The sequence below is a fragment of the Protobothrops mucrosquamatus genome, unplaced genomic scaffold, assembly GCF_001527695.2.
Source record: "Protobothrops mucrosquamatus isolate PMUCROS unplaced genomic scaffold, P.Mucros_1.0 scaffold_177, whole genome shotgun sequence".
Lineage (NCBI taxonomy): Eukaryota > Metazoa > Chordata > Lepidosauria > Squamata > Viperidae > Protobothrops > Protobothrops mucrosquamatus.
This window is the reverse complement of record NW_015386253.1, coordinates 2,922,063-2,944,332: the sequence shown is the minus strand read 5'-3', so window position 1 is coordinate 2,944,332 and position 22,270 is coordinate 2,922,063. Positions and strand designations below refer to the sequence as shown.

At 34.5% G+C, this 22,270-nt stretch overlaps 2 protein-coding genes across 2 annotated transcripts in view; one reads left to right on the top strand and one right to left on the bottom strand.

Annotated features, from left to right (window-relative positions):
• Positions 1-20,164, top strand: part of SACM1L (SAC1 like phosphatidylinositide phosphatase) — a 41,443-nt gene extending 21,279 nt beyond the window's left edge. Inside the window, exons 8-20 of the mRNA XM_015822967.1 lie at positions 473-574; positions 1,433-1,518; positions 1,678-1,764; positions 8,426-8,494; positions 8,577-8,656; positions 10,899-10,997; positions 12,073-12,211; positions 12,445-12,514; positions 12,604-12,676; positions 14,327-14,420; positions 14,696-14,788; positions 16,204-16,261; positions 17,082-20,164. Coding sequence (XP_015678453.1) covers positions 473-574; positions 1,433-1,518; positions 1,678-1,764; positions 8,426-8,494; positions 8,577-8,656; positions 10,899-10,997; positions 12,073-12,211; positions 12,445-12,514; positions 12,604-12,676; positions 14,327-14,420; positions 14,696-14,788; positions 16,204-16,261; positions 17,082-17,218 — 1,187 coding nt within the window. The 3' untranslated portion in view covers positions 17,219-20,164. The remainder of the gene's footprint in view (positions 1-472; positions 575-1,432; positions 1,519-1,677; positions 1,765-8,425; positions 8,495-8,576; positions 8,657-10,898; positions 10,998-12,072; positions 12,212-12,444; positions 12,515-12,603; positions 12,677-14,326; positions 14,421-14,695; positions 14,789-16,203; positions 16,262-17,081) is intronic.
• Positions 20,165-20,395: 231 nt separating this feature from the next.
• The window catches only part of LIMD1 (LIM domains containing 1), a 30,556-nt gene continuing 28,681 nt past the window's right edge, over positions 20,396-22,270 (bottom strand). Inside the window, exon 8 of the mRNA XM_015822957.2 lies at positions 20,396-21,635. Within this exon, the coding sequence (XP_015678443.1) occupies positions 21,498-21,635 (138 nt within the window). The 3' untranslated portion in view covers positions 20,396-21,497. The remainder of the gene's footprint in view (positions 21,636-22,270) is intronic.

Below are 22,270 nucleotides of genomic sequence, written 5' to 3'. Positions count from 1 at the left end.
GTGATATTTTTGTGAACCACAAAAATATTGGATCTACATTGTTGGTTAGGATTATTTAAAAAGTATATGAGTTTTTTGTGATACATAGAACCACTTGCTTTGTGAGATGGGTGGCTATATAAATTTGAAAAATAAATAAAAATTAAAAAATAATGAAGAAATTTAATAAGCAGTTTTCTTTCCTAATCAAATTCTTTCTTATTTGTTGTCCTCTTTCTTCAGTATGCATTAATTGTCATTCAGAACTAGTAAGAAACACCCTTTTTTCTTATTAAATTGAAAATGGGTGAAAAATGCATCTCTCTCTGCTTAGAATATTTTTTCTAGTTATAGTTCGTTGAGCAACTATATACTGTATACTGGAATACAGAAAAATGCTGTTGTGCTCATAATATCCACTGAATATTCTAATATGTTTTATTTTTTTTCAGTAAGTGTTAACATGTATTCCTTAATTGCTGTTTTACACCAGTTATTATTATGCATACTTGTTCCATTAATGGTAAATACTTTGACTGGATTCTAATTTCTCGAAGAAGCTGTTTCAGAGCTGGTGTACGCTACTATGTGAGGGGTAATATTTCTTTGCAATTGTTACATGAATATGAGCAAAAATTATACTTTGTGAACTATTCTCTTAAATTGCCACACTCTTCTGCCAGTACTAAGAGAGAATTTGGTAGTACTTTCTTGTAGTACTTTTAATATTTGTGTTGATTTATTTTTTATTGGTTAAGACTAAGTGGTAAACTGCTATAGATTGCTTTTAAGAATGTACACAAGCGCACAGGCACACACGCACACAAACATTTAGTACAGGCTTAGTTTAAAATTTTAAAATGTATTTAAAATGGAGTGAAGATTAGATTTGATATGAAAAACTACAATTTCAGATTTCTTCTTAGCTGGGAAGCCTCGCATTGCTGAGTTCTTTGAAGGATGGGTGGAAATCAAAATATATCAATGAACATCTTTCCTTTATATAAATGGATCTGAGGGAAGGATAAGACAGTAACTTCCATAATTCTGTTGCACAAGAGGCATTCAAATATATTGGGTGACCTTTATTTTTCTTTGAACAAACTCTTCCTGTGGGGCTGCTACGGTTATCTCATTTCTTTTCCCAGTTTCTTTCCGAAGTGGCATGTCTAAAAGGCAGTTTTACAGTTCCCTGGATTTTTATTATCATTTTGACATGTATAATTGGTAGAGAAGTATTTTCCCTTGTGACTACTTAAACCTCATAGTTATGAAAAAAACAACTATGTCTGAAACAGAAATAGGTTATCATTACCATTTTAAAAAGTCCTGTGATATCCGTTGGTTTTGTTGGTTAGATTTTGCTGTATGAAAGCTGTCACAAAAATAGCTTTCAACTAGCTTTGAAAGTAATAAGGCTTGCTCTATATTTTAAATGCTTCCTATTTCACAGGTATTGATTCTGAAGGACATGCAGCTAACTTTGTAGAAACAGAACAAATTATACATTATAATGGAAACAAAGCTTCTTTTGTCCAGGTACTTTTTATTATGCTGGGATGCTTGTCTAGTCTTGTCTAATTTAATTCTTACCCCTACCCTCTTAATACAGGTCTCTGCATTTTATCTTACAATAAATGACTTGGGAGTTTATGCTAGTTTTGTTAAGTTTCACTTCTTATTATTTTTGTTTTCCAGACACGAGGATCAATTCCCTTTTTCTGGTCACAGAGACCAAACCTCAAATATAAGCCAAAGCCACAGATCAGCAAAACAGTAAACCATGTGCGTATTTTCTATATCTTTTCCTGTCCTTCTGTAGGAGAGGTGTAATATACAGCATTCCTATACAGATGCAAACTACCTTAAGTTGATTGCTTTAAACAATATATAACTTCAGGCTACAGTTCCCAACCTTTTCGTGCCCCACTATGTCAACAAGAGAAATTTATGAAGAATATCCTGCAAACCAGGATTTTGCAATGTCAGATTGCAGCAGGTCTTGAACATAATGTTTGCAGATCTCCAAAATTATATAAATATAAATGTCTTAAAAGATGTTGAAATTTCATGAGATTGCTGGCTTTCATAATGTATACACACACACACACACACACACACACACACATAATATTTCTTAATATAAATATAATATAAAATTCAAATAGAAATAAAGGGAATGGAAAAACGGAAAAGGAATGGGAATAGAGAGGATAAAGTGAGGGAAGGGGAGGAGAAGAATTTTTTTAAAAAGCAGTGACTTCAGAGTCTTTTCATTGCAGTAAGATACATTGTAAAGGTATAATATTAACTTTTTAAAGACTAAAAGTGGTTTCCAAATCAAAACTAGTTCATTCTTGTCCCTAATTAATGCAGTCAGCTTTGCCATCTCCACAAATTCCATCATCTTTTCAATCAATTCCTCCATTGTGGGAATTAACACTTCTTTTTATTTCTGGGCATATAGAATTCTTGCAACTGTCAACATGTATAGCACCCGAGTTCCAAGTTTTTTTTTCTAATTCTTTATCTAATAGTCCTAAAAGAAAAGTTTCTGGTTTCCATTATAAATCCATTTTTAAAATTTTCTGAATTAATCCATGAATCTTTACCTAATATTTCCTGTCAGGTGCCCACTGTATATGATAAAAAGGACTCTCCTTACATTTGCATTTCCAACAAATATTTGAAATACCCTTCTGAAGCTGAAGTTTGAAGTTCTCTTTAAAATTATAATTCAATGTGAATTGCAGTCCGTTTAGTCTACATATTTTCTCTTTGCTCTAACATCATATTGTAATCAAAATTTCTGCTCACAGTATTAAAATGTTTAACATAATTCACTTTCTAGGTTTAATTGTAACAACATTTATAAACCTTAGTTATGAGATGTTCATCATAGGTATAGAGTTTCATTTCAAATTCATTTTAGTAGCATCAAAACCATATTTGTTTTTGTTTAAAGTGAACCTTTCTTTCAATTGTAAATAGGTAAACCAATAACATAACATTCTAGTTCCAAATCTTTTGTTTTAAAAGTAAGTTCACCTTGAACAAATGATATTATTTCACTATAAATCCATCAGTTAGGATTCACTGTCATCTGCGTCTTAAAAAAGGCTTCTTTGGGTAACACCCAAAGAGGTAGTTTAATAAACAACTTTTCCTTATATTTATTTCAAACTTTATAAATGGTATTCCTTACAACAGCGGCCCCCAACCTCTTGGGCACCAGGGACTGGATCCATGGAGAAACAGTTTTCCGTGGACCAGAGGGAGTGTGGTTTTGTGTGCTGCCTGCATCCCGCAGATGTGACTTTGCTTGTTTGTGCGGCCCGGTTTCTGGCATGCTCCAGACCAATGCCGATCCAGGGACTGGGGGTTGGGGACCCCTGCCTTACAAAGTAATTCTTGAAATTCATTTTAACTTTATCATACCATAGATAGCTGTGCCATCCAAACTTCAATTCATGACCTTCCAAGTCCAATAATGTTTTATTCTTTAGGGTTACCCATTCCTTCATCCATATCAAATAAGATGCCTTAGAATACAGTTTTAAATTTGGAAGACTCAGATCATTTATTTCTTTGGCATCCTACACAATTTATATCTCTTGATATTTTTTTCTTGCCAAATAAATTTAGAGATGTCCTTTTGCCATTGCTTAAATACAGTCTCATCATCAATATTGGCAGGATCTAAAATAGGAACAGCATCTTTGATACGACATTTATCTGAATTACAGAGATGATGCCCAACAGAGATAGTAGCAGTTTACCCCACTTTACTAAATCTTTCTTAATCATTCTAGATGAATACGTAATTATTTTGAAACAATTTGGAATTTGCATATATTTAACCTTTTCCATCTTAAAACATTATTTTTTTCTTAAAGTTTTATGCTTGTATGCAGCCATATTCTTGACTGACATCTTTGCTTTCTGTTTGTTTATTCTAAAGCCAGGCAAAGTTCCAAAGTCATTCACCTTCTTCCTCAAATGTCCAACAACTGTTTGCAAAAATACAGCTCAGTCATCTGTGAGGGCTGTTAACTTATAAGTCTCCTTCTTAATTCACAGCAGTTATTTTGTCATCTCACCTGATGTCTCTATTCAAAAGTTCTAAGACTAGAATAAAAAGCAATGGCAACAAGGGATCAACCTTGTCTTGTATCTTTTTGGATCTCACATGTTTTAGACAATTCACCATTAATAATACAGGCATATTTGGATGTGTAGATTGAGCTGATACCTCAAATACATTATCTCCGAAATCCATTTCCTCCAGAAGTCTAAAGGGAAAAGCCCAATTGTTAAAAGCTTTTTTTGCTTCTAAGAATCTAAGGCTGTCTGAGTTTCATTATGATATTGCAGATATTCAATAACATTTAGGACCATTCTGATATTATCCCTGTTTTTGGTAAAAAGCCAAGTTGGTCCTCATGTATAAAGTTGTTCAAAATCTTCTTCATTCTTTTCCTCAACATTGCCATAAAGAGTTTATATGCATTATTTAATAAGGAAATTGGTCTATAGGATTTTTTTTTATCAATGTAGCATCTTGACCTTCCTTTGAAAGCAAGGCAATATTAACTTTCCTCCATGATTTACTCCATGTAGTACAGAAGTCATTACCTCTTGGTGGTTTCAACAGTTGGTCTTCAAAACATTTGTAATATTACTTAAAAATCCATCTGGGCCTGGTTCTTTGTCCATTTTCATCTTTTTAATAGCATCTGATATTTCAAAATTAGTTATAAGATCATTCATTAATTATTTTGGCCCTGTGAAAGCTTCAATAGCTGTTGTTTTAAAAAGTATTCAAATATTTTTTGTAAGTTTGTGTTCTTTTCCTTGTACAAATTTGAAATAATAAATCTTTATTGATTAGCCCTTGGGCCATATCAAAGTGCAAAGTTCCAGCAACAAATTATTACTAAAGTTTGATAAAAGAAATTTAAAATGAAATTTGATAAAATACAGTTTAAAATGGAATTAGAGTAAAATACAACTTAAAATGAAATTGGAAAAAACAGTCTAAAATGAAATTAAAATAGAGTACAGTAATTTAAAAAAATTGAAATAGAAATTATAGAATAAATTTTTAATAGAAATATTATCTGTCAATACCTTTTGGATTTTACCAGTCACGGTCTTTTCTCTTTCTTTTCTCAATTTTCTTAGTCTGTATGTCAATCATCTATTGCCTTCATTTGGTACATAAATTCCAATTACCATGGTCTTTATCTCATTCAAGTCCATCTCTGTTGCTACAAAACTACCATCTGATTCTTCTAGCTTATTGTTTTAGCTAATATTTTACATATAAGACAGCTCTATTTCTCTTGTTTAATCCTGCCAATATAAATTCCTCTCCTAATTTTCTATTAACCAAATATTTTCTGTCTGCTGTTTTAATCTGAACTTCTTGTAGGCTGAAGATAAAGGTTTCCCTTGTCCAATTGTGTCTGACTCTAGGGGACAGTGCACATTTCCATTTTTTTAGCTGAGGGAGCCAGCATTGTCTGAAAACACTTCTGTAGTCATGTGGCCAGCATGACTCTATGCTGAGGCACATGGAATACTGTTACCTTCCCACCTGAGTAGTACCTATTTATCTACATTTGCAGGCAAAATATACCCAAATTTAATTTCCTCAAATAATGAAATACTTTCTTCCACTTTGAGAGGGCATAGCTCTATTAATATTCCACATTAAGTATTTATGTTCCGTTTTTTTCTAAAAGGATGATAAATCTAAATCTTGTGCAGCTGCTCCTTCCACCACTTCTTGTTTTCCAGAATCTACTAACTATTTTTGATTTTGGTGTGGATCAAGTTTATTCTCCATTGCTCTCGCTTCTTGTGTCTGGTCTACAATGAGTATGTGTTTGAGAAGAAAGTCTTGTGCTTTCTCTGTAGAATTCAGTCTGAATCTTCTTTCTTAGTATATGAAGATCGCCCCTTCTAATTTATTTCAAAGAAATGGAATCTTTCTCTTTTTAAAAATATCTGTCAGAAAGGCATATGTTTTTCTTTTCTTCAGGATTCTGATGGGGATTTCCTGCAAAACAATTATTTCTACTTTATCAATTGCAATTTAGTCTTAAAGTGACAGTCCAGAACTTGATCACTTATTCTCTTCTTCTTGAAATGGACCAGCACATTTTTGGATTTTTCTGTCATAGCATAACAAGAATTTATCCTCTAAATTTTATCCTCTTCGCTATACATCTTTTCTTCCTTAAGGTTCAATAATTGTACCAAAGTTTGACTATCTTACTTTTTATATTCTCCCCAGCTTCCTCAGGGCTAGCACAAAATCTTAATTGGAGGCAAAATTATCCATATCTCCTTCACACTGTAAATCTTTGATGTCCATTCTATGTTCTCCTCATGAAGTTATTTGACTATGTTATCCATTTTTGCCTTTATTGCCTGTAGTTTTAGCTGATTATTTTTCCAAAATAGCTCTCATAGGGTCTCCTGATCTTCTTCTTTCCTTATGTCTCCTGGCCATTTTGTAAATTTTATTAATTTTGCTAAATTAAATTTTAAATTACTAAATTTTACAAAGTAATATTTATATCAGAAAAAATACATTCTGTATTAAACTAGCTATACAAGGCCATTGATGTATTTTGTTCTATTTTATATTAAATTTTATATTTCTAATCTTATGATATTTAGCTCCCTCTTGTGTCTAAAAAATTTATTCTATCCAGATTTCTGCAACTTTCATCAAATTAGCTTTTTGCTCCCTCTTGTGGTTAATGTTAAGATGGCAGTTAAATACAACAAGACAAAGGCAGATTAAAGTTCTTTTGCAATCATACCCCACCTTTATCAAAAAGTTTCTTTCCCCCACAAAATACGCTTTATAAATCCAAAAAGACAAAACAAAGGACTGGAAGGGGAAAAAAACCTCCCAATTCATTAAAGAAGATTCTATGGCCGTTAATTTGCAATTAGCTTAAGACAGTCTGAAGGAAAAAAAACAGCAAAGTGCAAGTTTCTGTACTTCTACATGAACTAGTCACTCCCTTCTCCTTGCTATTTTATTTACCAAAATTCCCTAAATGATATTATTCAACAAAAGGAAAAAGTAATCTGCAAATAAAAAAAAAATCTCTTACTCTGCTACAGAAAGTAAACAAGCAATTAAGAGTTATTAGGACATATCAGGCAAGTCTTAAATGTCTGTATTTGGTTAAAGGAATGGCTATTTATTCTGGGTCTCACCCAAGCGGCTTCTTGCTACAGCTTTAAAGCCCGGAAGTGTCAAACTGCCGGCCCATAGGCTGGTTTCAACATACCAAAGCAACGCCCACCCCATTGCCGGCAATGCAAAAAGAGTCGCAATACGCTGTGACACGTGACCTGGTGAGTTTAACACCCGTGCTTTAGGTGAATATCAGCTCTTCAGAAGATTGAAGGAGTTGATTCTTTGGCTTCCCCTGTCCCAGGAAATCTCATCAGACTAAAAGGAAAGAAATTGCCCAAGCCACAGAGAAAAAAACTGGATTGCGAGCTTGTTGTAAAACATTTCTGACTGATTCAGATTGACACAGAAAGACCTCATGATATATATATTGAAAGGCAACCCACTTCAGGGCCTAGTAGTCCCCAGAAACTACTGCCTAAAGTAATCTTGAACTAAATATGTACAGCAATATATGAAAGTTACAAATATTGATGCATTAGCACCTTCATTTAACATTAGCCAAGCCTCTCTGACATTGAAATTAGGCAGTTCAATGGTGCTAAACATTTTTAACATGCCATCTTCTGTCTCCTTAAAGCACTGCTCATGTTGTGAGGCCCCAAAATAGCAGTTCAGTTATCTATTAAGCTATTTACATTGGGTGGCTGAAGTTTCATTTGTGAAACTATTGATATTATATTTTTTTGGCTGAAAATGTCTTCTGTTTCCAGTAATATCTTCCATGAACCCTGAAGATTTTTTCAATCTTTTCCAATGGGACATCTTCCAGTTATGTTGCACATGCAACTCTTACAAGCTTAAAGTTCCATGAGTTGTAATCACCCAGCAGGGTGATTTTAAATCAACAAAATACGCCTGAATCTTGCTCTCTGTAGTAAAAGAGTCTTAAATTGAAGTTAGAACTAGGGATTTTTCTCATTGCCCCCCATTCCCATCTCCATCTCCAAGACTTATGGCAGATAAATCTCTCACATCAGAGACAAATTTGTGGAGGAATTAAAAGAACAAAAGTTCAGATAAAGATTTATTTCATAATATAACTGTCATGCTACCATCTGCTACACTTGTGAAAAAGATGTACAATTTAATTCAAATGCAATTCAAAATAATATATTGTATTTATCATAATCTTTCTGTTATTTTCATGTATCAGTTTGTATTTCTGTTCAAAAGAATTCTTCTATAACAGCTGTTCAATATATGTATTGTACTCTCTTTTAGATGGATGGCTTCCAAAGACACTTTGATTCACAGATTATTAGCTATGGAAAACAAATGATTGTTAATCTGGTAGGATTTTAATTTAATTCTATATCCAAGAATTCATGTTGTTGCTGATGTTGTATGTAACTGTTTTGTGGTTCCTTTACAGGTTAACCAGAAAGGTTCAGAAAAGCCTCTGGAACAAACTTTTTCCAAAATGGTAACAGGTTTAGGAAGTGGAATGGTCAAGTATGTATTAATGGAATGTGCTTTCATCTCTTTCAATATAATTGATGATTTAGAGCAGGGGTGTCAAACTGCCGGCCTGTGGGCCGGATGTGTCACATGGAAGCCACGCCCACCCATTGCCGGCAATGGCAAAACAGTCCCGATATGTTGTGCGACATCATGTGACATCGTGAGTTTGACATGTCTGATTTAGAACATTTAGTAAAGTATCTATACAGTCAGATCTTCTGTGGATGAGAATGCTGACATGTATTTTAGAGCTGCATAGATTTCTTTTAAACTTTATTTAGTTTTGCAAACAACACAAGGGGTTATGGTATAATTTGCTTCAGAGAGCAAAGATTTTCCTTCATATTATGGTACATATGCAAAAGCTTTTTTTTCTTAACGTAATCCAATGTGTGCCCATGTCCCTGCAGACCTCGTTGTTGCCTATGAGGCTTCTTGCCTTACCAGAGGCATACTAGAAATATTTTTTTTTTTGCAGTATAACTTTCTGTTCATCTCTCCCAATAAAAACATACTTTTTTTTTCTAATTATGCTGTATCCCCTGAAAATGTGTTTAGAAAATAAAAGTGAAAGGGAGCTATTGCTTCCTCCTTTGTTTGGAAGTATGCCTACCTAACCAAAATGTGACAGATCAGATCTCAGGTAAGCATTCTATAAAACTAGAGAAAGTAGTAGAAAGCAAGGTAAAGTAAATCAGTGTTCTATGACTGGGAGACCACTATGGAAAAGGAAAGAAAGTAAAGAAATAAAATCTCATTGGCTGGAAACTGCTCAATGATAGAATAATTACAGCTCACTTTGCATATGGACATATCAAAGTGACTGTTATACAAACCTATGCACCAATAGATAACTCAAACAATATGACAAAGGACAAATTTTATGAACAACTACAAAATACTTTTGACAGCATTCCAGATTATGACAAGGATCCTAATTGACGATTTTAATACCCAGTTTGGAGATGATCAACATAGCTTAGAGAATGTGATCGGAGCATACACATCTTCAACTCAGCTTAGTAATAATGGAGAGTGATTGACACCTGTGAATATAATGAACTGTGTGTTGGAAACACATTCTAACATTCACAAATCCATAAGATGACCTGGCAATCACTGGATGGTTACCCTTTCAATGAAATCAATTTTATTTGTATTAATCAGAAGTGGAGATTGTCTCTCCATGATACAATGCGATTTGAAAGGCGTCAGTAAGTATTAACAGGAAACTTGACATCTTCCAATAAAGATTCCTTCAATGAATCCTAAAAATTTGCTATTTTGACCATATTATTAAAGAAGAAATGCTCCAAAAAGTTTTTTTAGCAAACTATGTAACATTGTTGCACACAGAAGATTCCAACCTGTACATCATATTCTCTGCATGGAGAACAATCAAATCCCCAAGATGGAAATGAGATAGACTCCCCCTTCCGATGACAAATGACCAACAGGACATCCTTGAAATACATGGCAAAAAACATTCTTGGAAGACTCACCCAAGACCGAAAATGCTGAAAATCCCTTGCTGCCTGATATGCCACATATAGCATGGGCAGATCTAATGCCAATGGCCTCTATGGAAGCCATTTTATGATTGTGTTGATAACATATTCATGTTAAAATGTTAAAAATACATATATCTCTCTAAAAGTTTCATAACTCCTATAAGTAAGCCCCAAGGTGGGGTAGGAAGATGTAAGGTACAATGATTGTTATAGGTGTCTTAAATCTAAGACATTGGCAGTGGAACAGGAGTTACTATAGGAACTTCCAAGATGGGTAAGCTCATAATTAGGAATTCTGAATGCACAAGTAATAGGCCAAGTATCCTATAGTTTTGGAAAAGGTAATCTTCAGCAGTTTTTGCTTTTGTTTGAGAAAGAAAGCAAAAAGCTGTAGACCCATTCATGAAGAGTAAAGAATGCAAAATGTTACACAATATAAAGGTTATTTTTAAAAATTCAGTGCTTAATATCATTAATGTTTCTTGAGGAACATTTCTTGACCTTACCTGTATGACTTTGCTGTCCAGTATAGATTTTTACTGTCCCCATAATAAAACAAAATTTAAAAATAGTTATATGGATGTTGCATTTTGAAGGAAAATCTTACCATTGCTTAGTAGAAATTGCTCAGAATATTTATTTTTATAAGGCTTTTGTCTACATGATCCTTTTTCAAGTATTAGTGAATGCTTTCTTTATTCACATGTTCTTTCTTTGCCCAGATATATAGCCTTTGATTTTCATAAAGAATGCAGTCATATGAGATGGGATAGACTCCATATTTTACTAGATCAACTTGCTGCACCACAAGATGAATATGGGTAATATATGCAACTGAAGTACAATAGGCAAACATATCATTGTTGAATAGCTGAAACTGCCTAATAACAGCAGATGCCTGATGTGCCTGTTTACTACCCCCCCCCCCAAAAAAACCCCACTCTTTTGGTAATGTTTAAATATGATGATCTGAGCACACACCTGTATAGGCTGTAATAGAAAACCCATGGATTATTACCCATGGAGTGTGCATCCATTTGAATTTGTATAGAATTGTAATCCAAAAGATCTCATTATCTTTCTTACTGTATGTAAGAATATAAAGATTTGTCTGTGCTTTTGTCATACAATGTATTGTTTCTGTCAACTAAATGTATAGATAAATCTGGATATATTTGAATTTGCAAAAAGTTATTGTTAGGAAACTGGCTAATTTCATTATTTGAATTTCTAGAAAATATAAATAGTCTTCCATTAGAAAAATGGCTTAGTGCTTATTTCCAATTGTTTATAGATTTGCAAATGGGAAGTCCTCGACTTACGACAATTGAGACCAAAATTTCTATTGCTAAGTGAGACATTTATTAAGTGAGTTTTGCCCCATTTTACATTTTTTTGCCACAATAAGTGAATCACTGCAGTTGTTCAGTTAGTAATACAGCTGTTAAATGAATCTCGCTTCCTCATTGACTTTGCTTGTCAGAAAGTTACAAAAGATGATTACAAAACCGTGAGGCATCGCAGTAGTTATAAATATAAGTCAGTTGCCAAGCATCTGAATTCTGATCACATGATCATGGGGATACAGCAATGGTTGTAAGTGAAAAATGTTCATAAATCACTTTTTTTCAGTGCTGTTGTAACTTCGGTCACTAAATGAGCTTGTAAAGTCAAGGACTACCTATTTGCAAACTTATAAGCATTTTTTCTAATATGATATATCTTTAGCCAAAGAAGCTCTTGTGTATTTAATCTTTGTTGTCTTATGTGAGTTGTCTGTAGTTACAAATATAGTTAGATCTAATCCTTTCTATTGCTGTTGGTAAGATATCTTGGAAATTTCTTTGGCAGACAAAAGATGAAGGCTAGTGGAAATCAATATTTTTTTTTATTCAGCTATTTTCTAGTTGATGCAGAAGGAAAGGTGGATATGCAACAGGAAGGAATATTCCGCAGCAACTGTATGGATTGCCTGGACAGGACAAATGTGATTCAGAGCCTTTTAGCACGCCGTTCTCTACAATCACAGCTGCAGGTTAAGATTGCTTTCTGTATAAGGACTTATTGCTGGTATTTTAAGAATTAAAGAACGTAATAACTCTAATAGCCATTTGGTATACAAGATGTACTTTTCTTGAAAGTGATATATTAGAACATGCATATATGCCGTGTATGGGTGTTTTTCTGAAACATTAATTAGTTCTAATTTCCATGCTTTTAAACTCTTAGAAGAATTTTAGTTAATAATGGTTTCTTTTATCCTTGTAGAGATTAGGTGTTTTGCATGCTACCCAGAGACTTGAAGAACAAGCAGAATTTGAGAAAATTTATAAAAATGGTGGGTTTCTATTTTGATAAGTAAAACCTTATCCTGTATTCTACTTACTTGCCATCTCTTTTTTACAAAAAACTATTCTCTGTTTGTAGCATGGGCTGATAACGCAAATGCTTGTGCCAAACAATATGCTGGAACGGGTGCCTTAAAGACAGACTATACCAGGCAAGTTTGAGTCAGCCTTTCTTTACCACAAATATATTGATATGATTTCAGGAAGAGTATTTAGAGATTGTTAATTTCCTGTCTGATATATTAAACTCACTTATCATAATATAATAGTGTAATAGTTAATAGCTACATCAATGGATGTAAATTTGATGTAAATTTGCAGGAAGAGGAAGATAGCCTTCTCAAAAAAGTCTAGGAGAACTCAGTGCTATCAGTTTGACATGACTAGCTCATCACCACCAAGCTTCTGCCAACTCACCTCTGTCAAGTCTTTGCACAACAGCCAGCCAGAGGGATAGCTGGGTGAGTAGGTGGACAGGCGAATGAGCAGGTGGGCAGAGTGCAGAGTAGTGGTGCTGGCCAGGGACCTCCCTAGGGGCCTCTCACTGGAGGGGGAACTATGTGGGTAGGCAAATGAGTGAATAGAGCAGAGAGCAGCGGCAGCAGCCAGCGGCTTCCCATTTCCACACACCGTGGCCATCGGTGCCACTGCACCAAGCTCCAGGCCATTTGGAATTGGGGCCATTTGCCCTGACCTTCACCGCCTCCCTTAATGGCCCAAACACCACTGCCACTGCTGAACAGCCCAGAGTTCAGTATGGGAGCAGCAGTGGCCTCAAGAGGTGTGAAAATGGGAAGCTACTGCCTGCCGCCACTCTGTTGCTCACCCACTAACTCACCCACCAATCCATCTCTCCCTCTGGTGAGAAGCCCCTGGTCACCACCAGCGCTCTGTGCTCTGCCCACTGGCTTGCTCACCTGTCCGTCCGCCTGCCTGGCTCTGCTTCCAGCTGCCCGCAGCGAATTGTTCCTGTAGCGAATTGGCCGTGTTCAGTTGTCCTGCAATGACTTGAGTTGGCAGAGGCAACTTGGCAGAGGCGAGATGGCCATGCCTAGCTGTCCCATGCTGTTCTCAAAGGGCCTATTAAAATTTGCAAGGGCTTTGTATGGAATTTGTTGGTTTCTCTTTTGATTGACAGCAGAAAGAAAAATTCTCTCACTTCAAAAACAGGTATAATTATAATAGCCTAATAAGACTTAGTCCTCCCTTTTAATCATGAAGGTAGCACTTACTGAAAGAGCAGTATAAATAAAATTAATGCAAGTAGTTCTCAACTTAGGACTACAATTGTGCCCAAAATTTCGGTTGCTAAGTAAGGCATTTGTTAAGTGTGTTTTGCCCCCTTTTATTATCTTTCTTGCCACAGTTGTTAAATAAATCATTGTCGTTCTTAAGTTATTAACACAATTGTTAAATGAATTTGGCTTTCCCCATTAACTTTGCTTGTCAAAAGGTCGCAAAAGGTGATCACATGATCATGGGTCACTGCAATCGTTATAAACACATGCCAGTTGCCAAGCATCCAAATTATGATTACATGACTATGGGGATGCTGCAACGGTCATTAAAAATGTGAAAAACAGTCACTTGTCACTTTCTTCAGCGCTATTCAAATGAATGAAAGGCTATGAGTTTAGGGCTACCTGTAACAGGTGCATCTCACCTGTATATTTACAGAAATAAGTTGATACAAGGAATTTCAATACAGTTCAGTTTCTAGTATTTTTTAGTACCTGATACTAAATTTCTCATCTTGAGAGATCTTCTGTATTAATGTTAAAATCCTATTTTCAAAAATTCAGAACTGGAAAGAGAACACAATGGGGCCTGTTAATGGATGGTTGGAACTCACTAATTCGTTACTATAAAAACAACTTTTCTGATGGGTTTAGACAGGTAAGCTTTGACATTGTCACTTGTTGCATTTATTTAGCTTTAGCTGTTGCCTTGTGTTGAATTTAAAAAAATGTCATCACTGTGCTCAGGGATATGGATATTTATTTATATTTCATATTACTAAACCACCTACTGTAAATCCCTCACAGAGCTTCTGCTGCTTTGTTAAATTGTCACAAGTTGGACTGTGTTTTGAAGACCATGAAGTACTTTGGAATAGGGGGAAATGGTTAAGGTGACATGGCATTTAATTTATATTCTGGGTTGTTTTTCAGGATGCTATAGATCTCTTTCTTGGAAATTATTCAGTGGATGAAGTAGATTCTCTCAGTCCTTTTCACATACAGAAAGACTGGAAGTTTTTGGCTGTAAGAATTTTATAAATGTTTCGCTATTTGTTTATTTTTTTAAAATAAATTGTTGAATTTTGGTAATCCCAAAACTAATGAAGTTTTGGGATTACAGGTCTTTCAGCAGTTCCAAACTTTGTTTTATAAAATGTAGGACATATTTTTAGGATATAAATATTCACTGTAAAGAAGAATTCCAAGTTTGTTAGATGAGTCTCATTCTTTTTCCTAAGGGTTGAGAATTATGTAGAAATTCAAACAGTTTTGGAGATGAACTTTAAGTCTTGCACAGAAATTTCTACTCTATCTAATCCCCAATTATAGCCAGTGACTTCCAAACAAGGCAGTATTTGAAAGCAAATTTAAAACTGTGGTATCACATCTTGTTGTGTTTGGAAGATTTTAGCTGTACTGGACAGAGTGAAATAAGATGACTTGATTGTCATAGCTTTGTACTTTGTACTTAAATGTGTTGTGTAGTTTTGTAATGGCAGAGGATAGCAAGTGTAATTGCAGGAGTGATTATAAATGTTAAAAAGAAATTAATGCACTGAATGCAGGTTTTTTTTCTCTCAGCTTTTTTCCATCCATGCAATTTATGAGATTAGAAAAAGAAATGTAAATTAATAATTGGATTTTCTTGTTTAGTAATTCAAGAGAAAATTCATAGGTCAGAAAGTTGCACTTAGGATTGTGGGCAATAGTAATTCAGCAGCCTTTTAGTTTGTGTTTTTAATAAGCTTAATAGAAAAAGCAGACATAAAATAAAAGAAGTATAACAGGCTAGCAAAGTTTTTGTAGTCAAGGCCTCTTCTTTTTTAAAAAAAAAAGTATACTAAAGAAAGCTGGGAAGTGATTGTGGACAAATGTTCATGCCTTTTTTTGAGAGAGAGAGAGAGAGAGAGAGAGGGAAAGAATAAATCTTAAAGTATCTGTTTTGCTATTCTACTTTAAAAAAAAAAAAACCAGGTCGCCAGTCATTTCCAGATGACACAAGGATGGAGTTACAGGGCAAACTTCTTGTTTGTTGACCAACTTCACTTTTTTCTTTAAATTTGTTTAGAGAGAATCTGGTTCTTTTAGAACTAGATTAAATATGTAATTTAGCATCATTGACAATATTTTCTATTTTATATATGAGAAATATGCACTGAACAACAAGATATTTTCTTTTGCAGTGTGCAACATCAGTTTTGTATTTGGGATGCATAATAGGTTTTCATGATGACATACTGTATGCTCTAAAATACTATATATGTTCTTAGAAACATTAAGGACTGATATATGTATTGTGACTTTTAAAACTTTTTGGGGAGCTGAAGCTATAATACTGTACTATTGGGTTCTGTATGTACATCATATATGACCGGACTTTCAAGTTGTTATGCATTGTGCAGTACCTCCTAACTATGTGCATTTCTTTCTTTCCCCAGTTACCTATCATTATGGTAGTTGCTTTTTCAATGTGCATTATCTGTTTGCTTATGGCTGGTAAGTAATCATTCAGCCTTTCTAAACTTCACACCATATTGCAAATAGTCTCTGACTTAAGACCTATCACCAGTTACAAGATTTTCTGCGGTACAACCTGGATTCAAAGTGGTCCCTGTGGTCATGTGACCAAACTTTGGGCACTTGGCAAGTGGATTGCATTTACAGCCATTTGCAACATCCCATAGTCACATGACAGCATTTTATGATGGTTTTGCCAAAACTAGCATTTACATCCAATTTTCAGCAAAACTGCATCTATAGTGAACCATTGGTTTGCTTAATGACTGCTGTAAGAAAGGTTGTAAAATTGGGTTGGTCATGCTATTGACCCACTTACAAGTGTCATGACTTATGATCATGATACTTAGGCTCCCTTACAGTCATAAATTGAGGTTTTGGGTGTTTTTGGGGGTGTTTTTTTGCAAGATTTCAGAAGTGGCTTGTTGATATTGCCCCAGGGCTGAAAGAGGGTATGACTAATCCGAAGTAACTTTACTTACTTTGTACTTAAGGTAGGACTAGAATTCACAGTCTTCTAGTTTCTTATTATAGTTTATTAAAGGTTAATCAGAAGTGTTTGAATTTGCTTTCTGGAGTTTTATATCTTCAAGACTCCTGATACCCCTCATGTATCATCTTCTTTCAAATTCACAAATGGGGAAAATAGCTTTTACAAGTTCATATGTTAGAATAATCTTTCACCACAGCGATGATTGTCCTTATCATGTAGAAAAGAGTTATTTTTTTAAGGGAGGGCAGTTGTCATGATCACCATTTTTGTGGCTTGTAATTGAAAAGAGTTTATTACATTTTGCAGGGGACACATGGACAGAGACACTGGCCTACGTGATGTTCTGGGGAACTGCAAGTTTTGGAACTCTTGCTATCATCCTTTACAATGGCAAAGATTTTGTAGATGCACCTAGGCTGGTTCAAAAGGAAAAAATGGACTGAATTTGTGTGTGTGGAAAGCGGCTTGGTAGAGATGACTCCTCAGTTCATACATGGAGTCTCTACTGACCTGCTTTCCACACTAACTTCTGGGGGCAGGGTTAGGTTTCATTTTTGAAGGGTGAGAAAGTGATTCCACTTGGTTACTTGGTGGAAGGGACTGACTTTTTTGTTCTATAGTTGCAATGATTGCATTTGTTGGGGAACTTGCATACACAAGATGGAAATGAAAGCCACTAACGCTGTGCCTAACACAGGGAGACCTGAATTCCTAAAGAATCTGTGACTGTATTATTCCAGCAGTATAATATTGTAAGAAGTCTTAGATAGCTCCATTGCTAAGGAGGATTATGATCTTCTGGTGTGTCAAGAGATCTATCTGTTGCTAGGTTAAAGTACGTATCAGTTATCTTCTCTGGTACATGGAAAAGCTTTGCTTATTAATCGTAACAATTGCTGCTTTACTGATTTCGGATTGGATATCCATATAATCAGTTTGTAATATTGCAAATACAAGGTTATTTTTTTTAATTACGTCAATCCAAGAGCAACTGTTTTCTTAGATTTCTCTAATAAAATACTTTTTTTTTCTGAACAAAAGTTCCTTCAGCCAGCTATGGATGAGAATAATGCAATATTCTGTTAAAACGTTGTGAGGATGAGACGTAGAACTGATTTTTCTGGGATATGTCTTGTGCTGCTTTAACAACTGTTGCCCTTAGCTTCAGATAACAAATTTCCATGTGATTCAAATTGTTTTGTTTTTTAAAAAGATGTACATGAAATCAAAGAATGTAGAAAATGGTTATTTAAACCCTCTCATGCTAAAGGTCCAAAGTATTCATTTCTTTCTGAAGAATCTCAAATGGAGATGGATTTTTGAAATTGGCAATCCAGTTACTATATCTGCTGCCTTGGATTTAGTAAGAATGATCTGTAGAAAATTGAATGAATATTTGATAATTTTTTCTTTGGAAATATTCCATGTTTTCACTTGGGATCAGCATCAGCTTTTTGTGCATGCCATAACTATTTCTCTACAACTGTAACTCTCAAAATGAGTAAGCTATAATATAGTCTTATGCTAATTATTAATAAATACATGTCTCAATTCTAGTGCTTCCAAGCTTTCTATTGAAACTATACCTAAATCAAGGACCAATTTAAAACCATTCTGTCATCCATTTTCTAATTTATTTGTGTTCAAAACCAGACATGAATCAGCTTCAAGTGCAGTGCATTGTTTTTAGTAAATTCAGCTGAAATTATGTTATTTAAATACTAGGAGACTGTGTAGCAAGTTTCAGCAGATAAAGGTTTCCTCTCCTAAGTTAAAACTAAGCGGATTGCTACAATATTTTCATTGTTTAAAAATTGAACCTTACTATATGAACTTTGGAAACAAAAACTGTTAACTGAATGGGGTGGGGTTTGTTTGTGGGGGTTTTTTTTTTGGATTATCTTTTCAGTTATTTGTAACAAATACATGCTGTTCCTGTTTTCTTAATCTAGTTTAAAGAAAGCAATGGGGGGTTCCACATATGCTTAAATATGTGGAAAACACAAGAAAACTGTGCATTAAATGGATGGTCTCTATGTTGTTTTTCTTTTAAAAGGCTCTTCCTTGATCCTTCTGTGCATTTCTTAAAAATAACTGCAGCAGAAGAAAAAGATCTGGATAGTTTCTAGTTGCTAGATGAAAACTCAAATTCTTTAAATTTGGAGGTTGGGAGAATGTCTATTCCAGTGCTTTATAAAAAAGGTTGCAAACAATATACTTAAACAATAATAAAACTTCATTTTTTTTAAAGTAATGTCTTTTGTGTCTGAATGTTAGACAATGTGTACAATATATATAACATTTACATTATAAAATTCCTTCTTCCATCAAATATCAACTTTTTAAAATCATTCATATTGTATTATTTTCAACATCTTGCAGGTTGTTCTATGGCTATGCATTATGCTAAGTACCACTGTTTTATACCATTGTATCTGATTAGCTAATTACATATCAAATTCATACCAGCAAATGAGCTCTTTTTTTTTTTACTATAAACTCCTTTAAATGAAGGCTGGAATAAAATAAATTCAGTCTCTTGGAGAAAAAATGTATAAATGTCCCCATCTCAAAAAAAAAAAAAAAAGTAACCATTTCATGTAATGTGGTTTTAAGTATTCCAGCAATTTCTAATGCTGCAATTAATTGGCTCTTGTTTTAAAACAATGTTTCCACCCTAATCCATACAGAAGCAGGGGTAATTGATTGACTTAGAGTGGGGGGGTTATGGAAAAAGTAGCAAGACTTGCAGCAGCATCTTTGGACCAGGATTGCAATGATTATGAGTGGAACATCACTGGTAAGTCTGGCTGCCTTATCTCAGGTAGTTCTGTTCAAGTCTGCTTTAATTTTAGTTTTGAAGCACCACAGATACTGGTGAAAGTTTGGAGTGGAAAGAAGACAATGATGCATTAACAGGAAGAAGAGCAATATTTTGAAAAACACTTCTCAATTAATATGCTTCTGCTCTCTGCTCGCACATGTAGAATTTTTGGGTTAAAAGTTATTTTGATGGCTGTTCCTTTGCCTGCCTATTCTAGCAACAGCTGTATTTACTTCTTTCCACTATATAAATTAACCAGTCCCAAAAGCTTACAATTGTTTATATTGAATGACTGTTGTGGCTATGAAGAAAAATGTATGTAGGATTTTTTTTTAAAAAAAGGTGTATGATGAATTTAGTAAATAAATTTGAAATGACAACAGCCAAATTATGATGTTTTTGAAGAAGCCTTCTGTAAAGAATCCAGATTGCAAGCAAGTGACTTGCACTTGTACAAATGTGGAAAGTAGTGTCACCAACTAATGTGCCTCCTTAACAATCAACCATCTATCTTGTCAAGGCAATGATCCTAAAATATACCTGAAATGTTTAGTTTGTGTATATATAAAAATACAAACTTCATAACTATGGCTCAGTGTTTTTATTAAAATGTTGCTGGGATCCTCTCTCCATGAAGTGTATACGAAACTCGTTTTTTATGTCACCTCCATCATCTTGTATATGGAGCTGTCTCATGGTTTTACCCACCTCAGCATGCTAGAATTTGTGATATTGCAATGGTTTCAATTTTATGAAGACTAAGACCATTTCTAAAGTTAGACATATAAACCAGAAATGATGTGAAATTAGTTTATTGACACACAATAAAGTTGGGTATTATATGGATAATCAAATGATAAACATCTGGGACAAAAAATTAAATTAACATTATCTAATCTGCTTAGGTTTATCCTAAGAATTAGTAACTAGTACACAAGATGTAATATCAGACATATTAAACATAACATCTATGATTTAAGGCCCAAGAATTCAAGAAATAGATATTAGTTTTTATTCCTTCAGTACAGATAATTCTCAGTGTTTCTCTAAAAAAAATTACCTCAAAAGTTCATATCATCTCAAATTGTTTCAAGTGCTCAAATAAAAGTTATAAAAGTAGCTACATCTATCAATTGTCTCCATATGTGCTCTCGGTTATTCTGACCATCTGGTATTTCACACATGTACATAATGTCTCATTTCTGAAGTTATGTAGAAAGATTGGACTCTAAATGAAATGGGGAAAATACCAGATGAATTGTTTTCAAAATATCTGCAATTTTAGAAATCTGGATCAAATTATAAAGAGGGAGGCAGAAGGCAACCTGCACTAAAAAAAATTAACACTAAGCTCACTAAGACAGCCCATTAATACATTGATAGAACTCAAAACCAGTCACCATCTGGACCAACTAGTAAAATGTATACTGTATCTAATAAGCTAAAGAAAATAGGACAAGAAAATCCTGCTGGTGATGTTACCTAGTCTGGCAACAAAACGTTCAGAAACTAAATTAAAACAAGTTTGGAGAGCAAACCTCTGCCAAAATCTAAAACCCAAGCTACAATATTTTCTATTATTTCAAAATATACTGCATCTCCACACATGATGGTAAGAACTATAATTGACATATATACTGTACAGATCTGAAGACCTACAGTTTGGAAGGCTGCATCATATTTGCTTCTAACATTTTTTTTATCAAATGACCCAAATATCCCTTTCCCCTTTTTCAGCTTAAGGGCAGAGAAACTACAAGTACTCTGGATAATACCATATGTATCCTGTCAGTCTCCTATGCACATAAAAGATCTTCACTCCCATATGGATACAACTGCTCTCCCAAATTACTGATTCCTTTGACAGGATTCTGGAAACTTTTAACACTATTAGCCAACTAATAGTGATGCCAATAGGAAGCTACAGGGCTAGTGCCTTTTTCTATATGCTTAAGATGGCAAGAATGGCAAAGCAAATGTTCATCTAATGGGTAGCAACGGTGACCATCTTCATCATTGAGTTCCATTCCACAGTCCTATGTAAAAGAGAAGGAAATAGAATGTTGATTAATACACTCACATTGCTCCATGTAAGTAACGGTCAATCGATTCATGTTAAAAGCAAATCATTAAAATATGCTACTTCCCTAAAAGTATCTGCCTGCAGTCCCTATTGATGAGGAACATTCTTCTTATCAAGCTAGTTGGTTCATTATGTAGGAGAATCTGAGCACCAGGCATTTCTATTTTGGAGAATTGGCTAAATTCAATTTTTAATTTCATTAAAAACATAACTCTTTGTGATAGCTAATTCAATATACCCAGAACTGTTTGAGTGTACAAATATCACAATATCTATGCTATTTTAGTCAGGCTTTATAATTGGGGGGGAGGAGGGGAAGGGAGGAGAGGAAAAGAAACAATATCAGTAATGAAGCATTTTATCAGCAGAATTAAGATGACTGAAATCTGATTCTCCAGCACTGGAGATGGAGGATCCACCCATGGGTAGTAGACTGTATTCCTGCCCAATCAGATTAAGTCAGCCAAAGTTGCCACGCCCGTCCTGGACCCTAGATTCCAGTCTTGACTTAATCTTGCCCATGGACGGACGTGTAACTCTGGCTCTCAGGCAGGTATAGTCTAGACTATAGGTGAATCCTCCACCTCT